The following is a 26518-nucleotide window of genomic DNA, read 5'->3' as shown; positions in this document are numbered from 1 at the left end:
TGATTCTGACTGCAAGGGACCTACGCTTGACTTTAACCAATCTTTTTCTCTTCACATATCTATAGAAGCTTTTACAGTCAGTTTTTATGTTCCCTGCAAGCTTACTCTATTTTCCCCCTCTTAATTAATCCCTTTGTCCTCCTTTGCTGAATCTTAAACTGCTCCCAATCCTCAGGTTTGCTGCTTTTTCTGGCCAATTTATATGTCCTCTCCTTGGATCTTATGCTATCCCTAATTTCCCTCGTTAGCCAATGTTGAATCACCTTTTTTGTTTTATTTTTATGCCAAACAGGGATGAACAAATTCTGTAGTTCATCCATGTGATCTTTGAATGTTTGCCATTGCCTATTCACCGTCAACCCTTTAAGTAACATTGCCCAATCCATCCTAGCCAACTCGCGCCTCATACCATCATATTTTCCTTTATTTAAATTCAGTACCCAAGCCTCTGAATCAACTACTTCACTCTCCATCTTAATGAAGAATTCTATCATATTATGATCGCTCCTCCCCAAGGGGCCTCGCACAACAACATTGCTAATTAATCCTTTCTCATTACATAATACCCAGTCTAAGATGGCCTGATCTCTAGTTGGTTCCTCGACATATTGGTCCAGGAAACCATCCTGTATACACTCTAGGAATTCCTCTTCCACAATATTGTTACTAATTTGGTTAGACCAATCTATATGTAGATTAAATTCACCCGTGATAACTGCTGTGCCCATATTGCACGCATCTCTAATTTCCCGTTTAATGCCATCCCCAACCTCAGCATTACTGTTTGGTGGTCTGTACACAACTCTCACTAACATTTTCTGCCCCTTGGTATTTCTCAGCTCTACCCATACAGATTCCACATCATCAGAGCTAATATCTTTCCTTACTATTGTTTTAATCTCCTCTTTAACCAGCAATGCTACCCCACTGCCTTTTCCTTTTTGCCTGTCCTTCCTGAATATTGAATACCCCTGGATGTTGAATTCCCAGCTCCAGCGCCGCAATGCGGTCTGCCAGTACGGCAGCTGGATACACTTCCCGCACACATGGTCGTCAGGGACACAGGAAGTGTCCCTGATTTCCCACATAGTGCAGGAGGAGCATGCCACGGGGCCGAGCTTTGCTGCCATGACTTACCCTTTAATTAATTTAAATTAAATTAATACCACCAATTATACTACAATTAAATGATATACCCTTGTTTCCTAGCACTCCCCGCTACACAACAGAGACCTTAGAAACTATAACCAAAATATTAAGACCTTCTAAACTTTATAAACTATGAACATTAACTGTCAAACTATAGAGTAGTATAAATACTCACCTGGCCGTACTCACCCAATCAGCTGCTTCCTCCTGCCCGCATCACATTTTGAATCGTGACATGGCTCTGGAACGCCGCCGCTGGTCTGTGAGAATGGTAAGCCTCTGAAAAAAAGCCTACGAAAGTGAGTTTAAATACTCACTGAACCTCCGCTCTCACCGTTCCCGACACTGGCCTGTGAAAAAAAGCCCGTGAACGTGAGTTTAAATACTCACTGAAACTCTGCTCTCACCGCTCCCGACACTGGCCTATGAAAAAAAACCCGCAAAACTGAGTTTAAATACTCACTGAATCTCCGCTCTCACCGCTCCCGACAATGGCCTGTGAGAAAAAGCCCACGAAAGTGATCAAATTTAGTTTAAAGATCTGAGTTATAAGAAAAAACTGGCCAAACCTAGGCTTTTAATCCAGGAAAGGAGGTGCCTGAGCTTATAAATATTAATAAAATTGGTAAGGGAATGGAAAAAGTAAATCTGGAATATTACTTTAAGTTAAATATTAAGACGAGGGACAAGGGGATGTAAATTCAACCAGTAAAAGGTAAATTTAGGACTGTTGTCAGGAAATTCTTCTTCACACCATCAGTGATCAATGTATGGGATACACTTGCAGATGTTATTAATTCTGATTAAAGAACTATTGAGCTGATATATTGTCACAACATACTGTACATAAATTATTCTTCAAGACTGTGATAAATACTAAAGTGTTATGTTTCTACCTGAAGAGTTTTTTTAAGTTAAGGTTTTCGAACTGAAGTATAATTGGACTTGATTTTATAGAGATTGCATATTTGCTCAATATTTATTCAAATATATATTTCTGTGATCTGAAATGGCAAATGGCAAAAAGTCTTAATGTGTATCTCTCTCTCTCTCTTCCACCCAATATACTGGTCAATGAATTGGTTTGCAAAATTCCATTAACTTTTGGAGTTTGCCCCCTTTGTACAAATTTATCGAAGGTCAATAAACAATGCCTTTTACAAGAGGTTGTCAGTGTCTTACAGGATTCAAAGCAATAATCCATCTTTTCAGTACTGAACTAATTAAACACGTGAAATGTTTTATTACATAGAATCTTGCATTTGTATAAACACGACTCTGAACTTATAAAGAATCCTGCTCTCCTCGGCTCGACCGAGGAATATTACGAATATAAATGAACATATGACCTTTTCACTTTTACCCCTGCGTGTGTATATATATCTGCCCCATCTTCCAGTTCTGGCAAATCAGAACGCAAGAAGAGCGAGGAAAAAAATTGTACATCATTCAAAAGTCTTTGTGAGAACCTTCACCATATACATTGCAATTGGCAGTAAAAAAAACAGAATAACCATCATGGGGGGGGGGGGGGGTGTGGGGATACATTCAGTTAATCAATCATTATCAGCCCGTTTCTCGGCAGCAATATCGACAGATCTGGATTTGCCATGCAGTTATTTAACAAGGTAATTGGGTTAGGGGGGCACACGCCGACCAACCAGTTGTTCCAGTGAGCAGAGGGAATGCACTTAGACTGATATAAGAGCACGTCCCTGCGTCATTCTGGCGTGTCCGTCTATCCTCAGTTCGCTGAGAGGAAACAAAATTATCCAATACACCCGTTACTATCCAGGAGCCAACAGTAGCTGTCGGCTGACGGCGAAGCAGTGACATGATTCCTTTTCGTGTGGTTTTACTGCTGCTGGCAGTGTGTTCCTATCAGTGCAGACATGTAAATGGTAAGTAATGTGACTCCATTATCTTGGAGCTGAGCCGGTGGTTGCTGTAAAGAAGCAGGTGGCAGTGCAAGACCCAGAGACGAAAGAAAGGAATACAATCTTTAGAAATCTGGCATAAACTGAGTGACTTTGGGCTACGACGGTGCTGTGAGCTGCTTTTTGTCATCCCCCCCCCCCCCCGGTAACGTTGAGTGATCTGTGACTCGTGACGGAACGCAAATCTAAATGGGCTTTTATTATTACAACAATCTTGAAGGCTGGCACATATATTCCTTGTGCCATTCATTTGCTCTTGGCTAGCAGTCGGTTGATATATTAAAAAGCCACACAGCCGGGTAGGGAATACGCTTGGGACTAGTCAGACCTATATATGATTAAAATGGAGCACCCTATTAAAATGGCAACAGTAAACCTAACGTTGATCTCGTGTAAAATGTGTTCTGCTAGAAGTAGATGGCAGGGGTTAGCACCCCGTGGCACATGCTGGAAGCTACCATTTATTTTTGTAAAAGTACTTGACTTCTAAAGTACACTTGTCCCGAGGTTTCCCATGTTGTATTAGTAGGTCCCACCAGTTCACGCTTTCCTGAAATTTAAGCGAAACTTCAGAATTGCATATCCTGATTATTCGGGGAAAAGCCTTTCGATCCAAGACTTAAACCTTGGTGTGTCTGCCCCAGAATCTAGCGAATGTGATGCAAGTCTCTGCTGGCGTTGCGTTATCTTGTGAATGGATTCAGTGCTTAACCAATCGCAGGTAGAGACATGAAATTAGTCTACACGCCGAAACTGTAGCCTGCTACCGTGGACTGCAATGCCTGTAGTTCAAATCGGGACAGCTACAGGTCTTATTATTTATTATTATTATTATGGGTATATACAAGGACAGTGTTTTGGGGGTGTGGGTAACACTAGATAAACTTAGTTTATGAATTTGCACCTGTAGTTACCCTTTAATACGGCTTCTATAAGCGCAGTTAGGCTCAGTCAAAACTCAACTTGCAACGAATTAACTTCAAACTGTTAAGCATCTGAGACTTTAGCCTTTTGTGGCTGTTTCGTAGATCAGTTGGGACATGAAACGTTGGCTGTTTACCTTGAATTCAAAGCTTATCTTTTATTTGACCTTGGCACTAACTATGATGGTCACACAGTGACCACTTTTTAAAGCGCTTTAACTTCTGAAGTCCCCGATTTGTTGGACTGCCACTTATTTTTTAATGTGGGTCAGACGCATGGCGTTGTCTTGCACTGTCTGCACCACTCTAAGTGAAACACAACACTGGAATGCAGTCAGTGCGTGCCCCAATTGTCTGGAGCTGCAATCGCCGCTTCTGCCGCTGTGAAGGTTACAGTGCTGTCAGATGTTCTGTTTCACTGTTATTTGATGCCCTGAACCACAGGACCCGCCTCTGAAAGTGATTGGGTCTTGAATCATAGAAACTGTCCAATCCAGTCAGCTTGTGTCGACGTGCTTTCTTTCTTTGGCAAAACGGTCTGGACTGGCTGTTTTAAGAGCAACCTGTATAAACTAGATTCGCGTTTTCCCATTGTGTATTTTTTTTGCAATGTGACACGGATCTTTCCTAGAAACGAGTTGTATTTGTGGAGGGTTTTTATAGACTCTTCTGAGTTTGTTAAATAACCTTGAAGTGTAACTCGTTCTTCCTGCTACTTGTTTTGGTGGAGCAGAGATATGCTCGAGTAGTTGCTTTGTGTCCCCGCCCCCTCCCCTTGTTGCGGAATACGACTGCTGACATGGGTGGGAGTAGGTAAGAACACACCCACTTAACTGTTTAAATGCTGGTTGTATGGAAGCTGCTTATTTGTCCCAGGTGTCGAGCATTAAATGGTTGGTGGAAGGAAAAAGCTACCTGGTAGGCAGGGTCTGTGCAAGTGCTCCGGGAGTAGGGCCAGGAAAAATTTTGCAAAATGATTGGCAGATGGTATGACTGCTCCTTCCATTCTGATGCTGCATCGTCGTTCAAGGCCTACCATATCGAAGCTCTACCCTGTTTACCAGACTTCTGGTAGTGGAGCCTGCCTCCAGTATGGAAATAACGACTTGTCAGTTGGGCTTGGGCATAACTAGTGGGCTGAAGTGTGTCCTTGAAAGAAGTGGGGGGTGGTGAGAACTTGTAGCCTAAGCCCATGTTTGAGACTGAACCCACACATCTGGATGATGGTCATCTAACTGCCAGAAAGGACCTGCTTTAGCTGCATTGTTGCTGTGCCAACGACTAATGCTGTATTGAGTCTATTAATACTTTACCTTTTTAGCTATTCTCTAAAATGGAGCATGTTGCCCAATTGTAAAATGTGCTCAAGTCTTGCAATCTGACTTGAACCCACAACCTTCTGACTGGTGACTAAGCCAAGCTATCAGGAAGTGGTTGAGTCAAGACTTCTACAGTACAGACATGATCCAAATTGCAAGGCATTGCTAAAAAATAAGTACAGCCCCAGAGCTAAATTTTAATGTCTTCCAAAGGCTATTTAAAAACCCAAAAGGCTAGTATTTGATGGATGTGTTCTCAAAGTTGAAGGATAAATTCATGTCCAACTATTTTATTTTTCCCCGGAGGCTCAAAAGTATCTTGTGAGGCGTCACAATTTCAGTGCCGAAATGGACGCTGCATCCCCTCAGTATGGAAATGTGATGGAGATGATGATTGTACTGATGGAAGTGATGAAAGTTCCTGTGGTAAGTAACTGAAATAAACATGAAGTTCACTTTTACTAGCTGCAATGCTACATCTTGACATTCATTACTGACAGTGCTGTCTTGAGCAGTTTGATTCTAGTCTTATTCTCAAATGCTTTGTGTAATTATCAGCTGTTAACTGTCACATTGGCACCCTCAAAGGAGTAAACTGACACCCTTGTCTAATGTCCAGTAATGTTTACTTGTACTTAATGTCCTAGTTAACCTCTTGCTTCCTGATCTACGGTCACCCCGTGCGGAGGGGAGCGGGCGGGTCGGAGGACCTCCTCGTGGGCCTGCTCCTGGGCCTGGCCAAGAAAGCCATCAATTGGTCCTGGCAGCGGGCGAGCGAGGGGGTCGTCCGACCGGATTGCCTCCCCCTCTTCCGTGGCCATGTTCGCGCCCGGGTGGCCCTAGAGATGGAGCACGCGGTGTCCGCCGGCACGCTCGAGCTTTTTCGTGACCGGTGGGCGCTGCGGGGACTGGAGTGCATAATTAATCTGGGCAACCAAATTTTAATTTGATTGGTGGAGGGCTCTTTAAAAGGGTTATTGTTTTTTTTTGTTAATTTGTGCACTTGTTTTTTGGTCGAATGAAAAGAGGACACTCCAGTAAGACTGTATAATACATGCTAATACTTTAATATCTTATGCTGCAGCATTCATTTGTACTAATCTCACCTCTGCCAACCCTTCAGTTTATTGGCACAATGCTTGTCTTAAGTTTTAACCCAATGATATTTCCTACCATGTGCCAATGCCAGTACACTATTGGCATTAACTATTTGTAGTGATGGGTGGACAGTTGAGTCCACCTAGTAAAACCAACTTTGCTCCAGATTAAAATCTAAATGCTTGCCTCTGCAAATCCACTTCATCAGTCAGTTTAAAATAAGATTGGCCTCACTTGACTGCATGGTGACTTTTTTTTGGGGGGGAGGACCCTCTAAGTAGCATTAATATACAAACTGCAGGCACCAATTCCTATTTGATCAGCAATTGGCTGATCTGTTGGGGCAATACAACCAACTTCAGTGCTCAGAGGATGAATGACCAGTTAATTGAGTGATGGATGTTTGCCAGGACACGGCACCCTGCTCTTCCATGACTAGTGCCCTGGTGTCTTTAGACTGCACCTTGGGTGACCATTAGTGAGGATACCCTCTCTGCAATAAGCACTCCTCCAGTACTGTACTAGTATCAGCTTGGATTATAAGCTCAACTCCTTGAGTAGGAGTTCAAATTAATTTAGTGCTGCCACAGAGTATTTACTGGAGTATGTGCTGATTTTAAGTGTAAAATATTTGACCTAGAAGGATGATTTGTCATGCAGTCTTGCAACTGCTTGATGTTTAAGTAAACTGCTCTTGCACTTTGCTAGTAGTTACATATGATTACATTGAATTTACAGCACAGGCCATTTGGTCCATGTGTGTTTATGCTCAATGAGCCTCTCCCACCCTACTTCATCAAACCCTACCAACATTCTTCTATTAAACAGTGCATGAATGCTGCCAATAAAGATAATCCCACTTTAATTACATGTGGTCCTGGGAATTCCATCCACATGTATTCCACTTGAAGGTGATGAAAGTAACCACCTGTTATCCAGTCCCCATTTAGAAATTGCAGTTTTAATGGATATTAAGTGTTTTTGTTACTTTTGAGGTGACCAGTTAGAGGCCCTTGTGTACAGTACTAATTAAAGACTTCTACTTGCCTTATGATCTCTGATCTCTTACAAGGCATAGATGTTGCATGCAGTACATCATTCATGCTATTAATTGCTGTTGAGTGCTAGGAAAAAAATTGTAATCTGTTGCAGATTCTTTTGACCTGTTGAAGGGTGGGGTGTGCAGGATTAGTACAAGACTGAAGACAAATGATGTCTTGAAGTGGATTCTAGAGGCATTTGGAGCAGAAATCAGTTGATTCAATTGGGAGATAAATAACAGAACCCACATAAAATACTAATCTTGATATAGCCTGGAATGAGAAACTGGCCAAGATAGAATTGTCAGCAGATGGTTGAGACCAGGGTGGTAAAATAGAGCTAAGATGTGAAGCGGGGAGAAGTTAAAACTTTCAGTTAGTATTCTTGGTCACTATCAGATTTGAGACCATGGTAATCTACATGGCCAATCCTTCTGTTTTTGCTGTAATGGGATATTATCTTGCAACAATTAAGATATATTCCCCTGGACAGACATCTCTCTTCCTAGCTCTACATTTTGCAAGTAAGTATGGCGAAGCAATATCTGCACTTGTTTGTTCTGGCTATGACATGAGAAATTATTCCTCCCAGTGCTTCATTTTAGTGATGGATGGATCTTGAAGCCCTCAATGGTTCTTGGGTTGAGCTTTGGCTGTGGTTTGCTCCATAATTCACCAGTAGATGTATATTTGAAGATGAGCTCAATCTTTTTGAAAAATAATTTCTCATTTAATTCTTTACTTTTTTTAGGAGGTTTGTTTCACTTTTTTGCATATCTCCAGTAAAGGAGGCTCAATCACAGAACCATCAGTTTAGTGACTGCAGACAGACTGATCGCTAATATTTGCACAGACAGATATTGAGGAGCACTACATTTGGAGGAATGTAGTAATCCTGTTTTGAGATTCTATTACTTGACTTTCCTCGCATTTTATTCCTGCTAATGCCCAAGGTACTGAAGGCACCATACATATCTTTAAAATCAGGGGCTTTTCTTTAGTCTATTAAGACATTACCTGACTATGGAGCAAAAAGACAGTACATGCAAGTACAGCTTGTAGACATGATGCAGATGCTAATACAGGCATGACATGGCATTGCAAACAGCATGATGAATTGAGACTCTACTGCAATTCTAAAAGGAGCTAGGTGTGAGGAATCATGTGTTGTACTGACAGTAAGTAATGATGCTGCCATGAAGCTATTCATTTTAGATCTGATCAACAGATTTGCTTTCTTCACATGAAAACTAGCCTCATTGTAGAAATTTAAAACTAGCACATGCTCTCCTTGTTCAAGGCCAAATCTCCACCCACTCAAACTTGGATACTAGTGTACCCATTTACAGTAAACATTCTGCAAATCTGTATTTGAAAATGGATTCATGTTGCTGAGCAGAGGCTGCAAATAGTAATATCTTTGCCTTTGTTTTGAGCTCTGCTATTCACTAAAGTAAGCCCCCCAAAGTGCAGACCAAGTGATATACAAGGTCAACATCAACAGCTTGTTGTAAGAAAGACAGACCAACTAATTGAAGTCACAATGGTTTATTCAGGCCTGGGGAGAACCTTTCAGATTGCTGTCTGAATCTGACTCCACCGATATCCTAGCAACATTCAGAATTATACAAAAATCAAACCCCTGCCCTGGGGTGGGTGCAAAGCTTATCGGCATAGTTATAGCTAAATGGCAATTATAAACCATAACATTTAATCCTTCCTGCCACCTACAAACTGTTTTGTTATCAGTTGGTCCTGTCACCTTCTGCAACTGGGGCCTCTTAATTGCTTTACAACCGTCCAGTTGTCTCTAGTGAGGTGGTTTGCTTGTATGTTTTCTTAAGATAACAGGCACAGACTTTTGGCCTTGTCTCTAGGTTACTGCTGCAAAGCAAGCACATCCTGATTAGTCCCACCATACTTTGATGTAATGGAACCCTGTTGAGTTTACAACAAATGAATTCTTAGATATGTTATCTTGTGTATGTGCTGCCTCACCTGGCCGAGCAGACATCCTCCCCAATCTTCCCACGAGTTGCTCTGCAGTTTAATTTCTCAGCATTTGAAGTCACTTAATGTTTTTAAAGCTTAACTGGGTAAATGCAATATACAGACCCATGTATTGTCTAACTCAGGGTATGAATTAACTCATTACCTCCACTTTGTACATTGGTACTACATTATACATATTCTAACATAAACATTAAAGTATAATAGTAATTTGGTTACTTCATCACATCCAGTAGGTAAGTCAGGAAATAATGGTCCAAGGCCTGAAATGTTCATTTTGAACTCTGGGAATGGAACCGAACAGTCACTTTATTCTGATACTACTGACTTGGTCCTTTTGTCATTCTTGTTCTATTTCTGGTAGTATACCACTTTCTACATGCCTCCTACATATAGGCCAAAAAACCACTGCAGCATCATAGCTGCCAACTTTTTTTAAATAGAGGGCAGGTTCATCGTGGCTTGTAAACCAGATGTTTACAAATAATGGCATAGAATCCTTGCAGCATAAGGCCATTGAGCCTCCTCTGAAAGCTAGATATTTTTCATGAAGTGAGGCAAATTACTGCACCTTTCCCCTGCTCTCAACTTGCTAAATCACTGACTTTTTTAGTTTTTAAAGAAAACAAATTAGTTTCTCAAGCTTAATGTTCATCAGTGAAAAGTCTTAAATTTATGCCAGTCTTTTGGACTGTGCATATGGAGCTCACTCACTTCCACTTGGATTTGACTTGCTGACTAGTGTTGATCCTTCACAACCAGGAAGTTGGGACTCTTTTTCCAGCAACTCTCTGGCCATTGAATCGCATTAAATTCAACTAATTTGAGGCAGACACCAAGTAGAAATTGAACACTTGGGACTTTTCCTAATGCCTTAACTAAAAGACCGCATTGACCTGAGGTCTGGAGGATAAGATGACCTAGCTTTAGTACAAGCTGCCACAGACTTGTGGATAAACTGGCTATGACTTTAGTATAATCAACTCTCCTTTGCTGCCGAGGAGAGCTTTTGCTAAGCTTTTAAACTCCTGAATTGGGTGGGGGTTGTTTAAAGTACTTTAAACCAGAGCAGAGCGAATAACTATCATAAGATTCTTTTTCTCTCAGCTAAGAAGACCTGTGGTAGTTCTGACTTTGTGTGCCAAGATGGACATTGTGTGCCTAGTAGGTGGCAGTGTGATGGTGATGCTGACTGTGAAGATGGATCGGATGAAAGTCCAGAAGTCTGTCGTAAGTATTTATTGCAAACCTGAAGACTAACATGCCCCATCTATGATCCAAGGGTATATTTATAGTGATATTTCCAGTGCCGTATAGCTTGCTTCATACTGACCCTAAAGTTTTCATTGTCTGGTTTGAACCCAAAAGCACATTAGGACTCATGTTGGGGTCTGTCTACTAAGTTGGGGCCCTGATACTAGTGGTGTAAAAACAAGCTATGGCATAAATAGCATGTACTTGCTTCCATTTTTGATTTGGTAGTCACATCTGGGGGGGCCTAGAGTGGTTGTAGATACTCCACATATATGTTGAGGTCCATGATGCTGTCATCAGGCACAAGACCAGCTTTAGTGTGGACATTTCTCAATTTGGATTAGCTAGCAAAATGTAAGCCCCTCATTCTGCAGAATGACTAATGGCATTTTCATGCACCATTTGAGTTCCATGCATAACTGAACTAGGTAGCCCTTGGCTAGTTAATGGTATTTAATCCACCCATAGGCATGGAAGAAAGTGTATTGCTCCTGTACTGAAGGAACAGTCCTGAAGAGCATTTGTTATCATTGACCCAAGTGCTCAGTCTTGACTTGTCATTCTTTCATTGTGTCCTTATTTGCGCACTTCACTTTCACATGCCCATAAGTTTTGATTTGCGACATTAATGTGTTGCTTAACAGAATGCTTAAGGCCTTTTCTGTACCTTCAGACATGAGAACCTGCCGTGTCAATGAAGTCAGCTGTAGCCATGGATCTGCTCAATGTATTCCTATGCCCTGGAGGTGTGATGGAGAAAGAGATTGTGATGACGGTGGAGATGAGGAGAATTGTGGTAGGTTGATTGTTCCACTGCAAGACTTGAAATCACATTGTCTGTTTGAATTTGCATTGCTCTTCCAAATGTATTAAACTTGCACTCCATTTGAAGGGGTAGATATGAGCCCCATTGGCTGAAATGCCTCACTATTGACTGTTCTGAGCTCATTATACCACTTGTATTTTTGTTCATGCACTGACAATTATACTTGTATTCAAATTGCTGTGAAGCAGAAGGGCACACTTGCCAGCAGATTGCCTCAGGTTTTGGTACCTAGAGCAAAGCCTAAAATAGTGATCTTGTCCTAATGCCAACTGTTAATTTCTGCACTTACTGTTTCCATTAAAACTTTACCAGGTCAAGCTTGAAGCAGGTTCAAGGCTTTAGGGCTGCTTGCATCAGGGTTTTTAATGCAGTGACTGACCAATACTTATCTTCCCTTCACAATGTGCCTCTTCTGCTATAGGACAATTCCACTGCTTTGTCACACTTGCCTATCTACTGTTACAGAAAGGCACATGTGGGACATCTCTTCCAAAAGGTTAATTTTTTGAGCTGACCCTCCCCAAGCCTATTGTCCTAACTTTCAGCATGCTTATGGTGGATTGCACTATTTCCCAATACCACACTTGGCAAGATGAGTTTGGGCTCATGCTTACAGGGCTAATTGTGATCTCTAAACAATTAATTTCCTATAGCAAACACTAGATCAAGGGAAGACTATTGCTTTTCTTAAATCAGCTAGGCACTACATGACTTCTAGTGAACCTTGATGCTATGTTTTAGTCCTTTTCCCCACAAACTTGCATGTGGGAACAAAACTCAGCTGTCATCAGTTAAGGGATATAGGCTTTAATGTTCTCTCTCTCAAAAATAACCATTTTGCAGTTATCAATTCTATTGCTGAGCAGCTTAAATGGCATATATTTAAGGTTACTACAACCAGTGGCAGAGTAAACTCTTTTTTGAGATAGTTTGCCATTAAGGCTTAACAGCTCAGACTTGGAACTGGCATCTAGTTTAAACTTTATTTCCTTTTCAGGTGCCCTTACTTGCAGTCTACTAGAGTTTACTTGCTCCAGTGGCAGATGCATTTCCAAGACCTTTGTCTGTAATGGTGAGGATGACTGTGGTGATGGAAGTGATGAGCAAGGCTGTGCTCCACCTACCTGTGGCCCACATGAATTTCAGTGCAATAGTTCAGAATGTATCCCACTACAATGGATGTGTGACAGTGATGTTGACTGCATTGATCACTCTGACGAGTCTCCAGAACGCTGTGGGCGCACCCTTCCTCCCCTCGTAAAATGCTCTGCCAGTGAAATCCAGTGTAATTCGGGTGAATGCATCCACCGCAGATGGTACTGTGATGGGGATGCTGACTGCAAAGATGAAAGTGATGAAGCAAATTGCCGTAAGTTTTTTTGTTGGCACTTGATCATTCGTTAACTTGGCTAGTTGGTGTAATTAGAAACTTGTGTACAGTAGCATAGTGGTTGTTACTGGACTAAGAAATTCAAATCCCACATGATCTGTGAATTTAGATAAATCTGGAATAAAAAGCTAGTAGCAGTGACCATTAAGTTTGTCAAACCCAACTGCCCTTTAGGGGTATAACAGATTCTGAGGGGGATTGACAGGGTAGAGGCTGGGGTGGTTACCCTGGCTGGAGAGTCTAGAACTAGGGGGCATAGTCTCCAGATAAGGGGTCAGTCATTAAGACTAATGAGGAATTTCAAGGTGAATCTTTGGAGTTCTCTACCCAAAAGGAGCTGTGGATACTAAATTGAATATTCAAAGCTGAGATTTTTGGACAGGAATCAGTCAGGAGAGTAGAGTTGAAGTCCAAGATCAGCTGTTATCATTCATGGCAGAGCAGGCTTGAAGGGTCATATGGGCTACTCCTGCTCTTCATTCTTGTATCCCATACCTGCTGTCATCCAGTCTGGCCTATGATTCCAGACCCACTTGACTGCCTTCTGAAATGACCTAGCAAGCCACTCCGTTGCTTCAAGCCACTACAAAAAAGTAACACCACACCAGCATCTGATTCCGACACAAGGTACACCCAGCCCAGACAACCCTGCAAAGTCCTCTGAAGAACTGAATTGGTGCTGCTTAAAGGCAGTGTTTGACTGGCACCAAGGAACCCTAGTAAAATTGGAAGTCAAGGGAAGTTGGTTTGGGGGGGGGGGCAGCCTTTCAGGAGTTGCTCAAGGCAATGACCAGTGCAACTATCTGCAGCTGCTTCAATGATGACCTCCATAAGGTCAGAAGTGGGGGATGTTTGCTGTTTTCAGTTCAATTCATAATTTCTCAATGAAGCAGTCCATGCCCACATGCAGCAAACTTGGGTTTGGTGTTGGCAGGTAACATTGCCTGGCAGCAGCAAACTTGGGTTTGGTGTTGGCAGGTAACATTGCCTGGCACTTGTGGCACAATGACCATCTGAGCCTAACCACTTCTCATTGACAGTCAATGGCACTACCATCAAATCCCTGCCAACATCTGGGGGTCACCATTCACCAGAAACTTAACTGGACCAGCCAAATGCTATGGCTACAAGAGCAGGTCCAAGACTGGGTATTCTGCAGCAAGTGACTCCCAAGCCTTTCCACCATCTGCAAGTCAAGTGTGATGGCATGCATTCCAGTTGCCTGGATGAGTGCAGTGCATCTCCAACACTTGCAGCTCAACACCATCCAGGACCAAGCAGCCTGCTTCATCACCCAACCACCACTGCAGTGTACCATCTACCAAGATGCATTGCAGAAATTTGCCACCGCTTATTCAACACCTCAAACTTCACCTAGCAGGATGAGGGCAGCAGGCACATGGAAACGCTACCCCCATCCTGACTTGGGAATATCCATTGGTGGGTTAAAATCCTGGAACTGTGGAAATACCTTCTCCACAGACTGCAGCAGTTCAAGGTGGCTCACCAGCACATTTTCAAGGGCAGTTGGGGATGGCAATAAATGCTGGCCTCGTCAGCAACACCACCCACATCCTGTGAATTAATTTTTCTTCTACAATACAGCTAAACTTTTGGATTTCCAAAAGCACTGCTAGGGAGCCCCCAACTAACAAGCATGACCATACAGCTGTATGTGGTAAATATATTGTACAGATCAGGCTCTTTGGTCCCAGATAACCTTGATCTCTGTAGATGTTGCTGATCAAACTTTATTCACTCTGATTTCAGCTCCTCTAACTTGTAGACCAGATAATTTCAGATGTGGTGATGGTAGCTGCATCCATGGAAGCAGACAATGTGATGGATTTAGAAACTGTCCTGATGGCACTGATGAGCTTAACTGTAGGAATGGTAAATATTTTAAATTACTTAACTATTGCATAGTTACTTCACTATTGCATAAGCTTTAACATTGGTGTTCTGCAGTTTCAGAGTGTACAGGGCCAACTAACTTCAAGTGTCATAGTGGAGAATGCATAGATATGACTCAAGTGTGTAATCAGCAGCAAGATTGCAGGGACTGGAGTGATGAGCCTCTCAAAGAATGTGGTAAGTGGCTCCAGATTATAATTGGCTTGTAACTGGCATTCCTGTTCTGTTAACTGGCTTGGTGTTAACCTCTAGTTTAAACACTAGCAGTATGTGTACTGTTCATTAACAAGTCTCCTAGTTTTGAGTTCACTTCAGTGATCCAACCTTTCTTTCCATAGCTACCTATGTTGTAAGACCCTCCAGTTACTATAAACCAATTTGCTTTTTGGCATTGTCCCAAAACCCTTGAACTAAGATTGATGGCCTAATTTATTTTCACAAACATCAATAGCAGTCTGATTTGTGGGACATGGCCTAAGTCCACTACCCTTGTTGTAGCTTTGGTATAAAGGTCAGTCAATGGTATATTGAACATCTAAAGCAAAGGTAGGAGTTATGACTTGTATTGCTGTTGTATTCACATGGCACTTTTCAAACTGGGAAGCAAAAACTCATTGGACTAGCCAGAAAGACCAATGGTCTCTTGGTTGTGATCCACTAGCATGGGGTGGCTTTTTTTAACTAGGACAGTCCCTGGAGTGTTCATGGCTGATTAACCAAACTTTTCTCTAAATGCCAGCCCTAGTCACTTGTATGTTCACATAGCACCTACTGCAACAATCTGACAAATCTTTCCAAGCCCTAAGATCTGTGAAATACTGCTATCTTGCAGCAGCAATGCACACAGATCTCTAGTTATGCTTGCTATGGAGCACCATGTACTCGCAGCAAGCTTGATGAGTTGGTTAGTGGCCTATAACTAGCTTAAAGGGCTTGGCTTAGTGACAGCAAACACCAAGCAGGTTTACTATTGGTGTGAATAAACCATCTCTGTGGTAATAACTTCATTACCAAACTTGTAACCAACTTCTCCACTGAACATGTTGTATACTTTGTGCCAACAATTTAGGGATATTCTGATGTGTTACTAATGAGTTCTTTTCTCTTGTCCAGGTTTGAATGAATGCTTGGTGAACAATGGAGGTTGCTCCCACATCTGCAGAGATCTTGTCATTGGTTATGAATGTGATTGCCCTGCTGGCTTCAAGTTGGTTGACAGAAAAACATGTGGTGGTAAGTTGGCAATATCCTGTTTTAATAATCACTTTCTAGAATCTGCAGATTTACTATTTTTATTTTTTATTTTTTTTCTCTGCAGATGTTGATGAATGTCAAAATCCTGGAATATGCAGTCAAATTTGTATCAACTTAAAAGGAGGCTATAAATGTGAATGTTCTAAAGGATATCAAATGGATCCAGCTAATGGAGTTTGCAAGGCAGTTGGTAAGAAACTGGTTCCTGCCCAGTGGTATTTGCATAATCCTGCCAAGCACCCAAATGTCTGCAGTCCCAGATCCAAGTGGCTTCAACTAGCTTGTGGCATGTGTTTAACTTCAAAATATTAATCTAATCATGTCTCAAGTCATGTAAATTACATCTGTAATTTACATGGCTTTATATGGAATTGGCCAAGCTGTTTTTAGCACTAGTGGCTAGGTTTTTTTTGTACTAAGGCACCAATAAAAGTTGAGCAATACACAATTGATGCATGTGAATTAATGTACAATGCCATCCATTCATGGAAGAATGTGACTATCTTTAGACAACTGGCTTCTCTGCTACCTTTCTCTAGTCTGGAGAACTTGGTCCTACCTTTTTTAAAATACATAACTGCCCCTTCAAGCATTATTGGACTCCACAAGATGGGGTATGCTTAGATAGGATTGCATAGGATATACAGCACAGGCCAAATGGCCTAATCTGCTGGTGGTTATGCTCCACTCCTGTCAAGTGGTAACTTGCAAATCTTTTGAACACTTCATGCATTAGTGTAGTAAATTTGTTTAAGCTTGAACATAACCGTGTCTTTCCCTTGTTCATGAAGTCTACTGCAGTGGAATTTTTTTTAGGGGGGGAGGGCGCAGATGTGAAGTGTAACTCTTAACCACAAGAAAATTAAGCTCAAATTTGTAAAGAGGATTACTTATTGAATGCAAACTTCTTTCAAAACAGGTAAAGAGCCCTATTTAATGTTCACTAATCGTCGTGATGTCAGGAAAATAGGACTAGAGCACAAAGAGTATACTCAAGTAGTTGAGCCGCTGAGAAATGCTGTAGCACTGGATGCTGATATTGCAGACCAAATAATCTTCTGGGCTGACTTGGGACAGCGGGCAATTTACAGGTAATTCTGATTGGGGCAGGTATGTGACTTAATTTTAATTGCCTAACCTGTGTGCACTTTCCATAAGCATACTTCAGAATAGGTATTTATAATTTGCCCACTCTACAAACATGTACTACCAAAAAAATGACTTGGCCTTAATACTTTGTGTAGAAAACTCATTTCCTCCTGTAGACATGGGATTTTTTTTTTTGGGGGGGTTAGTAAAGAGGGGGAGCATTTTGTGCATTTGAATACTGCACATTTAGCTCTGACTTGTGTCCCAAATTTGAACTTGCCATCTGTGTGTGGGCCTGATGTCTTGTAATTTATCAATTGATTTCTAACTAAAATTGAGTTGCATTTTTTGGGAGGGGGAGGAATCTTGGTGCAGTAGCATTTGCAATAGGAGTAGGAATAGGCTGTACAGCCCTTCAAGCCTGCACCAAAATTCAATGAGATCATGGCTGATCACTTTACCTACCCCCAATCCCTGAATTTGCTTTGTGCCCAAAAATCTCCATCTATCTTGCCTATACACCAGCTGTCAGGGTAGAGCATTCCAAAGATTCACAACCCTGAGTGAAGAAATTTCTCCTAATCTGTCAAAGGGCCCAACCCTTATTCTGAGATTGACTCCTAGTTCTAGACTCTCCAGCCAGGGGAAACTGCCTCTTGGCATATCTGTCCTATTGTATACTAATTGGCCTTTGAGGCCTAACCAGTCAAGCTTGGACAGCTCATGGTTAATGTATTTGACATCTAGTTTTCTATTGAATGAACTACATTTTATGCAGGTGCTCTGAAGGAATTACAATGTTCTAACTGCTAATTTTTTTTTTCCCCCCGCTCAGTACTCATGTGGATGAACAAAGTTCAGCTGGTCATTCCAGAATTGTTAATGATGTGCAAATCCCTGTGGGAATTGCTGTGGACTGGATTTACAAGAACATCTACTGGACTGATCTGGGTTTCAAAACTCTATCTGTGGCTACCTTTGATGGAACCAAAAAGATGACCCTCTTTGACACTGATCTAAGGGAACCAGCTTCTGTAGCTGTTGATCCACTAGCTGGGTACTTTTTAAATATACACTTGCAATAGGATGCACTAAAATGTAATGAAACTTTGCTTCAATTTGCAATTGAATAATTAAACTAGTATTCCACTGTCCTGCAATGGCAGAATATCCCACTGAAGATTCTTGTGGGTTATTGGAACATGAGCTATGTGATCTAATTTTTTAAAAACTTTCCAAAAGTTGTTGCATTTGACACTACTTGAGCACTGAGGCTTTCCTAACTCTTCCTGCAGATTTGTTTACTGGTCCGATTGGGGTGAACCAGCAAAGATAGAAAAAGCAGGAATGAATGGTGTTGATCGCCAACTCCTAGTTACCAGAGATATTCAATGGCCAAATGGAATTTCACTTGGTAAGTGAACAAAACTTTCTCTTGGCTTTCTGGAAGCCAGGCCTAGCCTAATGCTTGTCTTTGTCCACAGATCTTGTGAAAAGCCGCCTCTATTGGGTTGACTCAAAAATGCATACACTGTCCAGTGTCGACCTAAGTGGACAAGATCGAAGAAGGGTGCTTCTGTCACCAGACTTCCTTGCTCATCCTTTTGCTGTTACTGTATTTGAAGTAAGGCTTTTTGGTTTACCTTGCCAGCCATAAAACAAACACTTAGAATTCTAGTCTCTGAACAAGTTCTGCTAGTTGGTGGCTAGCCTTCCTTAAGGGCACTAATAGTAATCTGATCTGGCTGCTGTGCAAGATGCACTAGTGCTGCCTTGGAAAAATGTTGCTGATAGTTTTTTATTTGACTAAATGAAGTGAGCATGTAAATGGATCAACCTCTTGTCTATGGAAACGGTGTTGACAAAGACTTGCTTTAGCCCAAGTGTGATTAGGGCACATTTTATAGCTTCACTGCCAATCAAGATGTATCGTGGCTGTCTTATGCTGCAGTAACTTCTATTTTTAGGACCGTGTATTCTGGACTGATGGTGAGAATGAAGCTATCTATGGAGCCAACAAGTTCACAGGAGCAGATGTGGTCCTTTTAGCCTCTAACCTTAATGAGCCTCAAGATATCATAGTTTATCATGAACTAGTACAGCCATCAGGTATGAACTTTGAACTCAAGCCAATGAGCTTTTCTAACTTGCAAACAAAGTAAATAGCCCATCAGTTGTATTTGGATGCAACAGCTCTAACTTGTAAATGCATTTCAGTTATGAAACCATACTTTTATCATGATTTTTAAAGGACCAGTTCAAGATCCAAATGGTATTCTAGCACTTAATGGCCCAGAAATTCCAGAACGGGGCTTGCAGCGCATGCAAGCCCCGTATTTACACTGTCAGTAGCGCGGGGTAAATCAGCTCCAGGGACGCCTGGACTTGGTGAATGAAAAAGAAGAATCCCGGGCAGCGTATGACGTCACGCCGCCCAGGAGTGCAGCCAGCGTGAAGCCAGGAGTGTGCAGTGTAAGTGAGACACGCCCCTTGAGGTCTCAGTTTCACTGGACACGCCCCCAATGTTTCTGTCGGGCTGCTAATCATTTTTACATGCAAAGCAGCAGTTTAAATAGGTTTTTGGAAGTTTTTTGAAGATTTTGGTAACTTTTATAAACTTTTTAAAATGTTTACATTATTGAGTAATCTGAAGTAGTTTTAAAGAGAATTAAAGCAATTTAAAGACTTTTAAAAGCCCTAAATTTTTTAATTTTATTTATTTAGCAATGTCGTCATCATACGTGTCTTCACACTGTTCCCTTTGGGGAACTGTATGAAGTGGTGGAAGGATTTATGGCTGTGATTAACGCTCATTCTGTGACCGTAACCATCTTTGAACCAGCCATTAGGGCGGTTAGTCCTATGGCGGGAGGGTTTTACAGGCTCCCACAAGCTATACAAGGAGGGGGGGGGCCACCCACACCCACGGACGCAAATATCCCACTGGATGTCAACCCAGAATTTAGAGCCAGAGCTCCGACTCCACTTGCCGGGACTGTCTGGAGCGGGGTTCGAAACCCTACCCTGATCTGGCCCAGCAGCAGGGATCCTACCGCTATGACAAAGGCCCAATCCGATTAGCAACGTGAAATGGCAGCATAGGGCTCCAGTCACGGAGGGAAAAGGCACAGGAAACGTATGGGTGTCACCTTTTGTGCGGAGTGGGCCTTTTGCGTAGCAGTAAGCATCCCCGCCGCTGGGCCAGAAGGAGTAGGGTTTTGAACCCCACTCCAGACAGCCCCGGCAAGTGGAGTCGGAGTTCCAACTTTAAATTCTGGGTGGACATCCAGCGGGATACTTGCGTCCGTGGGCCCCCCGCCCCCCCCCCCCCCCCCTCAGATGGGTTGTGGGAGCCTGTAAAACCCTCCCGCCATAGGACTAACCACCCTAATGGCTGGTTCAAAGATGGTTACGGTCACAGAATGAGCGTTAATCACGGCCATAAATCCTTCCACCACTTCATACAGTTCCCCAAAGGGAACAGTGTGAGGATACGTACGATGACCTCTTGCGCAATGCACCTCCTTGGACCCTCAGTCGCAGATGCGAGGGGGCAAGTCGTGCAATTGTTAAATTTTTCATTCTATTGACATGTAAAATGTTGGCCCAGTAATTCCCTTCCAACTGCGCGAGTACGGTCGGGGTACTTAAGCATCTGGCTGGATGAAATGCCGGTTTTCAGCATGCACAGTGCTTTTGGGGAAAACCGGCATTTCCTGTCCTCTGGTGGGGGGGGGGGAAAAAGCATGGGTACAGTTGCTCCAGAGGCTGCGGAGGAAGATATTTCTTATCGTGGAGCTTCTGAAAGTATGTATGTCTGTATATATTCCTTTTGTGTATGAATGTATTATTTAATTATGACTTTCAAAGAAAAACTTATTTGAAAATCATAATTAAAAACATACATTCATACACATTAGTAAAGGAATATAAAACATACATACATATACGTAAAGGAATATATGTGGACATACATACATAACTCATTCTCACATTCCATTCACACAGCCACAATTGCTCCTTCTACCTACCGTTCTAAAAAAAAAAAAAAAAAAAAAAAATCTTGGATATTTTTGCTGCAGGCTACTCATACCAGTTGGTCACTTGACTAGTATTCAGCAAAGTACTATAGCAAAACTAATGCTACTTAATCTAGCATCTGAACTGCAGTAGAGTTTTGGTACAAGCAACCATTTTTCTACCTTCATGTTGCTGTAACATTTTATTGTATGGAACAAGGATGTTCCCAGGAAACTGCCACCTGAGCTAATGCCAAGCTTTCTAATGTTTGCTTATTAGAATTTGGGCTGCTTTGAGATTGGCACAAATACAACCAGCAGTCTGTCTTGTATCTTGATTGCTGGGTATGAATTTCCCATGTGACAAATTCTTTGCTTTGGGTCCTTGTTGAGCAAGTCCTGGTCTCTTATGACTTAAACTTTGTTGCAGGCAAAAACTGGTGCAATGAGAAGCTGAAGAATGGAGGCTGTGAATACATGTGTCTGCCTGCTCCTCAAATTAACAGTCATTCACCAAAGTACACCTGCATATGCCCCTCTGGAATGGAGCTGGCACAAGATGGTCAACAGTGTAGAATGGGTATGCATGAATTGTGTGGGCAACTATTAAATTGTAACCTTGTGTTTAGTATTCATCAGTAACTGAACACAAGCAATCTTTGCTTTTTCTGATTTCCACTAATTGTGTATATTCCAATCTCATTGCTAGATCCATTACTGGGAGGTAAGGACCCTACTGCTATAAAACAGGCACTCCTAAATGGTACCTGAGCAGAGAATTTTGTATACAATGTTTTCACCTTGCCTGTAAAGCAGTCTAAGTGCCTGAAGAGGTAGCTAACTCTTCAATGTGTTCAGTTAGCTGGCTACTTTGATCTTGGACCTCATGCTGTACTGCAGTAAGCTAACCCCCCACCCCCTGAGATCTGCCCTCCTGAGCATCCCTGACTCAATTGCTCAACCATTGGTGGCTGTGCCTTCTGTTGCCTAGGACCTAAGCTCTGGAATTCCCTGCCTAAACCTCTCTGCCTCTTTCCTCCCTGACTCAAAACCTACCTCTTTGACCAGGCTTTTGGTCACGCACCCTAATTTCTCCTTATGTGGTTTGGTGTCTTTTTTTTTTTTTTTTTTTTTTTTTGGTAATACTCCTGTGCAGCACTTTGGGATGTTTTACTACATTTAGGTGCTCTATATAATACTTGTAACCAGTTAATGCTGCCAGATTTGAGATTTAGAAAAGTTGCCTGGCAACTTAGTTTTTAATGTTCCAGTGCTGGAAATTTTGCTATAGAAAGCAGTTCTTTATCTCTCGTTTATTTATAAAAAAAAAAAAAAAACTCGCATTTATATAGCACCTTTCATGACCACCAGATGTCTCCAAGCACTTTACAGCCAATGAAGTACTGTAGTCATTGTTGTAATTTAGGAACCCAGAAGTTTGGTAAAGGCAGCAGCAGGTTGCCATGGTGCCCTTGGGCTGAATAAATTGGCACAAGGCTTTAATTGGGTAAGGCACTGTACCCCAGCTTTGGAAGCTTAATGTTGAGTGGTGGAATACTTTTCATAATTTTGCACTCATGCCAAGTCCCTAGCTGTGTTGCTTGCATCCTTTTTTCTTGTATGGACTTTCCAATTCCAAGCTAAAACACTGCATTGTCCTCTTGTTTTGAAATTAAAATGTGTTTTTTTATTAAAGGAACTGCAACTACTGGACATGCTCACATTCTGCCTTCTACATCTCGTGTTCATTTTGCTCCCCATGTAACTATGTCAACTGTCTTGCCTGGCTCTAGAGGTAACTTGATTTTAGTGGTTCACTTGAATGCAGTATATAATGACTATTATAAATGCAGACATAAGTCCCATATTCTGTGAAACCTTTGTGCTCAAGTTGTCAATCCCTTGCTTTAAATCAACTACTATAGTGCTTGTCTAAGACGTGGGTGGGGGAAGGAGAAATGGAAAACACAACTAATGTTGTCCTTCCCTTGCTACTTGAGAGCTCTACTGCTTGTACTGTGTAGCCAAGCAAAGATACTAGTTCAATTTCCTATTGAGTTGAATTTTGGTCAAGGTAGCACTAGCCTCAGTACCCTTGAGCTGGGGCAAAAATGTAGTGAGGATCCTACTGAACATTACCCACTAACCTCCAGCTAAAAATTGCACATGGATATAAAGATGGGAGTTCATCCTCTTGTGTTTCCTCCATTGATGAAACTTGCCAGCACTCATGTAGAATATAGGAGGGTAGCAGCACCTGTGGCTCCACACCCCAGCAGGAGCTCCCACTCTTTCCAAACTAGTGAGATTTTAGCTTTATGAATGAACCCTGCAGTATGTCAGCAAGTTAAACAAACTAAACATCCCAGAAAGTTATGGGACACAAGGAGAAATTGTTGCTCAGTTTATAAAGTTAACAACCAGTGGTTGTCTTGCAAGAGATTAGAAATGGGTGGACTAGCAAGTACCTGTAGCTGAAATGGAGGTCCAGTGATCTTTAATTGGGGCAGGAAGACTTTTTTTGGCTTGAGTCTTTCATGTCTGCAAGAAATCATAGTCTGCACTCATTGTCAAATTAGAACATTTCTTTTTGCTGTCAGACTTGAGCATCTGAAATTAACCTGTTCACTTACAGATGTAAATGCAAGTATTCCACGCCAAGTGAGCCAGTTTGGGAAAGGAACAACAGCTGTTTGGATTACCCTTCCTATTTGTAAGTAGGATATTCAAAATTTAAACTTGATATTCTGCAGGATGTGGCCTGTAAAATGGCTATTTGAAGATCTGGCCAAAAATCTTCCTGCTGAACGTAGCCTTCCTGCTGCCTTAAATGTTTTCCAATATTTAAATGAGCTGCAAGAGAAACCACACTTCTTTCCCCTGCCCCTTGTACCCATTTTTTGATTGTACTTAATTTCAGTGGATTGTCTTCCTGTTGCTCATCTCTTAGTGTATCCTGTTACCACATTACAGGAAGATGTGATTGCTCTAGAAGGGTGCAGAGGAGATTTACAAGGATGTTGCATGGGCTGGGGAATTTTAGCTGAAAGATTGGATAGGCTGGGATTGTCTTTGGAATAGAGGAGGCTGGGGACTTAATTGAGGGGCCTTATTAATGGATAGGAAGGAACTATTTCCCTTGGCAGAAGGGTCAATAACCAGGGGCATAAATTTAAAGTAATTGGTCAGCAGTTGAGGGGATTTGAGGTTTTTCACCAGAGGGTGGTGGGAGGTCTGGAACTTGCTGCCTGAAAGGGTGGTAGAGGCAGAGACCCTTATTTGAAAAGTACTTGTAGGTTATGGCACTTCCAAGGCTACAGACCCAAGTGCTGGAAAGTGGGATTGGGGTGGATGGCTTGTCAGCTGGCATGGACAAGATTGGCCAAATGGCCTCCTTCTGTGCTGTAAGTTTCTATGATCCCACAATGACAGCCCACCCCTTCAGCAGTAATGGTGAGACTTAACATGACATTGTTCATCCACTTAAGTGGTGCCTTGTTTCTTGCTGCTGGTATAGCATGGCAGGGGTAGTGATCCAAAGTTAGAAAACCAGTTGTGTTGGAACATTCTTGCTCTGGCCTGCCTCATAACTTCTACCTTTTCTAATTTCAGTGCTTTTGGCAATAGCCTGTGTGGCTGGTTACATTGCCTGGCGCAACTGGCAAAACAAGAATACAAAAAGTATGAATTTTGATAATCCTGTCTATTTGAAAACTACTGAGGATGACGTGAACATTGATCTCAACAGACAAAGTCAATCAGTTGGTCATACCTACCCTGCAGTAAGTAATGTAGCTTGGAGGGGGGGGACAAGAGAATTGCACTCTACCCTTGATGCATTAACTCAGTAACTCTCTGAACTTTAACAAACCACTGTCCAAGCCCCCAATACTGAACCACCAAATTTGCATTTGGAAAGAAAAGTTGATGGGATGTGAAATTGGGCTTTTCAGATCCAGTAATGAAATGGGGGGTAGCTTCTAACTATTCCACCCAATGATAACTGACCTGGGGAAACCTTGCCAGCTTAGTTTGACATCTTTGATCTGGTCCAAGTAGCTAGAACTAGTTTAGCATCACCAATAATCCATGTAATTGCACTTTACCTCCAAGCCACACCATCCTGACTTGGACCTGTATTGCCGTTCCTTCACTATCACTGGGCCAAAATCCTGGAACTCCCTTCCTAACAGCATTGTGGGTGTACCTACACCATATGGACTGCAGCGGTTCAAGAAGGCAGCTCACCATCTTCTCAAGGGCAATTAGGGATGGCACTAAATGCAGGCCTAGCCAGCCAGTGACTCCCACATCCCATCAATGAATAAAAAAAAAATAACATTTGCTGCTACCAATATGGCTAATTGGCTAAGCTTTTCATCTGTACTTGGTGTCTTTTGTAATTAAATGTTAAAAATCCCCAAATTCTGTCCTGAGACACTTGCTAATTTAGCCCCATATAGATTGTATCAATTAATAGTTAGTCCATTCATTTTCCAGCAAACTAACAATTATTGGGATTGGAGACTTTTCAAATCCAATCCATTGCTACATTTGGCAGACAAATAAAAATTGAATAATGTTAGCCATTGGTTGGAAATGTATATTGGATGGCCAAAGAACATGCGGACTTCATTTTTGGTAATCTCACCATGTACTGCTTTCACTGGCCTCCAGTCTAGTTGTCATACAGACTCTTAATTGGTGCAGGATCAATTGGTCAGCCTGCCTCTTTGAGCTCCTGTAGGCTTGAATGTGTACTTTCTCTAACCTTGCCTTTTTAAAATTTCAGATCTCAATTGTCAAGACAGAAGATGATTCAGCTTGATATTTTTCAGATGGATTCTTAATGTCTCACCCTACAGTTTGAAAGCCATTTCAGTGGCATTTAGTGTGGCTTATGTGGACATTAATTTTCTACTACTACACAAATATTTAAAAGTAAAAACTTGGTACCATTCCTCAATCTTCCAGTATTGAGTAACTTTGCAAGCACTTTCACATGGAGCCATTGTATGGAGAATGCAGGCTATAATCTAAAGATACTGTACTTGTGTATAAACTTGTAAATAAGTCTTGGCATTTTGAATACTCTGTAAATAACTAATATATACAGTAACATTTTTGCAATGGTTTTGGGTAAAGGGACAACTAGGTATCAAACTGTCAAGGGTTTGTAAGAATTTTTATATGTGCCAAATACAAATTTCTGTCTGTAACTTGAAGTTTAAAGAAATATTGCCATTCTTGGGGAAAAGCAATGCTGTAAATGTGTGAAATAAATTTCATAATTGCA

General features: G+C 41.8%; 1 protein-coding gene across 1 annotated transcript; it reads left to right on the top strand.

Annotated features, from left to right (window-relative positions):
• The first annotated feature begins 2860 nt into the window (after positions 1–2860).
• On the top strand, positions 2861–26518 carry vldlr (very low density lipoprotein receptor). Its single transcript, XM_085984245.1, has 19 exons — positions 2861–3050; positions 5635–5754; positions 10584–10706; positions 11404–11526; positions 12554–12925; positions 14717–14839; positions 14915–15037; positions 15974–16093; positions 16179–16304; positions 17034–17205; positions 18039–18260; positions 18499–18617; positions 18688–18827; positions 19171–19312; positions 21653–21802; positions 22919–23017; positions 23858–23935; positions 24835–25004; positions 26015–26518. The coding sequence occupies exons 1-19, from the start codon at positions 2984–2986 to the stop codon at positions 26048–26050; spliced, it is 2625 nt and encodes an 874-aa protein (XP_085840371.1). The 5' UTR covers positions 2861–2983; the 3' UTR covers positions 26051–26518.

This window comes from Somniosus microcephalus, chromosome 1, assembly GCF_052327205.1.
Source record: "Somniosus microcephalus isolate GS21.2 chromosome 1, FLI_Smic_1.0, whole genome shotgun sequence".
NCBI classification, from domain to species: Eukaryota; Metazoa; Chordata; class Chondrichthyes; order Squaliformes; family Somniosidae; genus Somniosus; species Somniosus microcephalus.
This window is presented reverse-complemented; position numbering and strand designations above follow the sequence as displayed.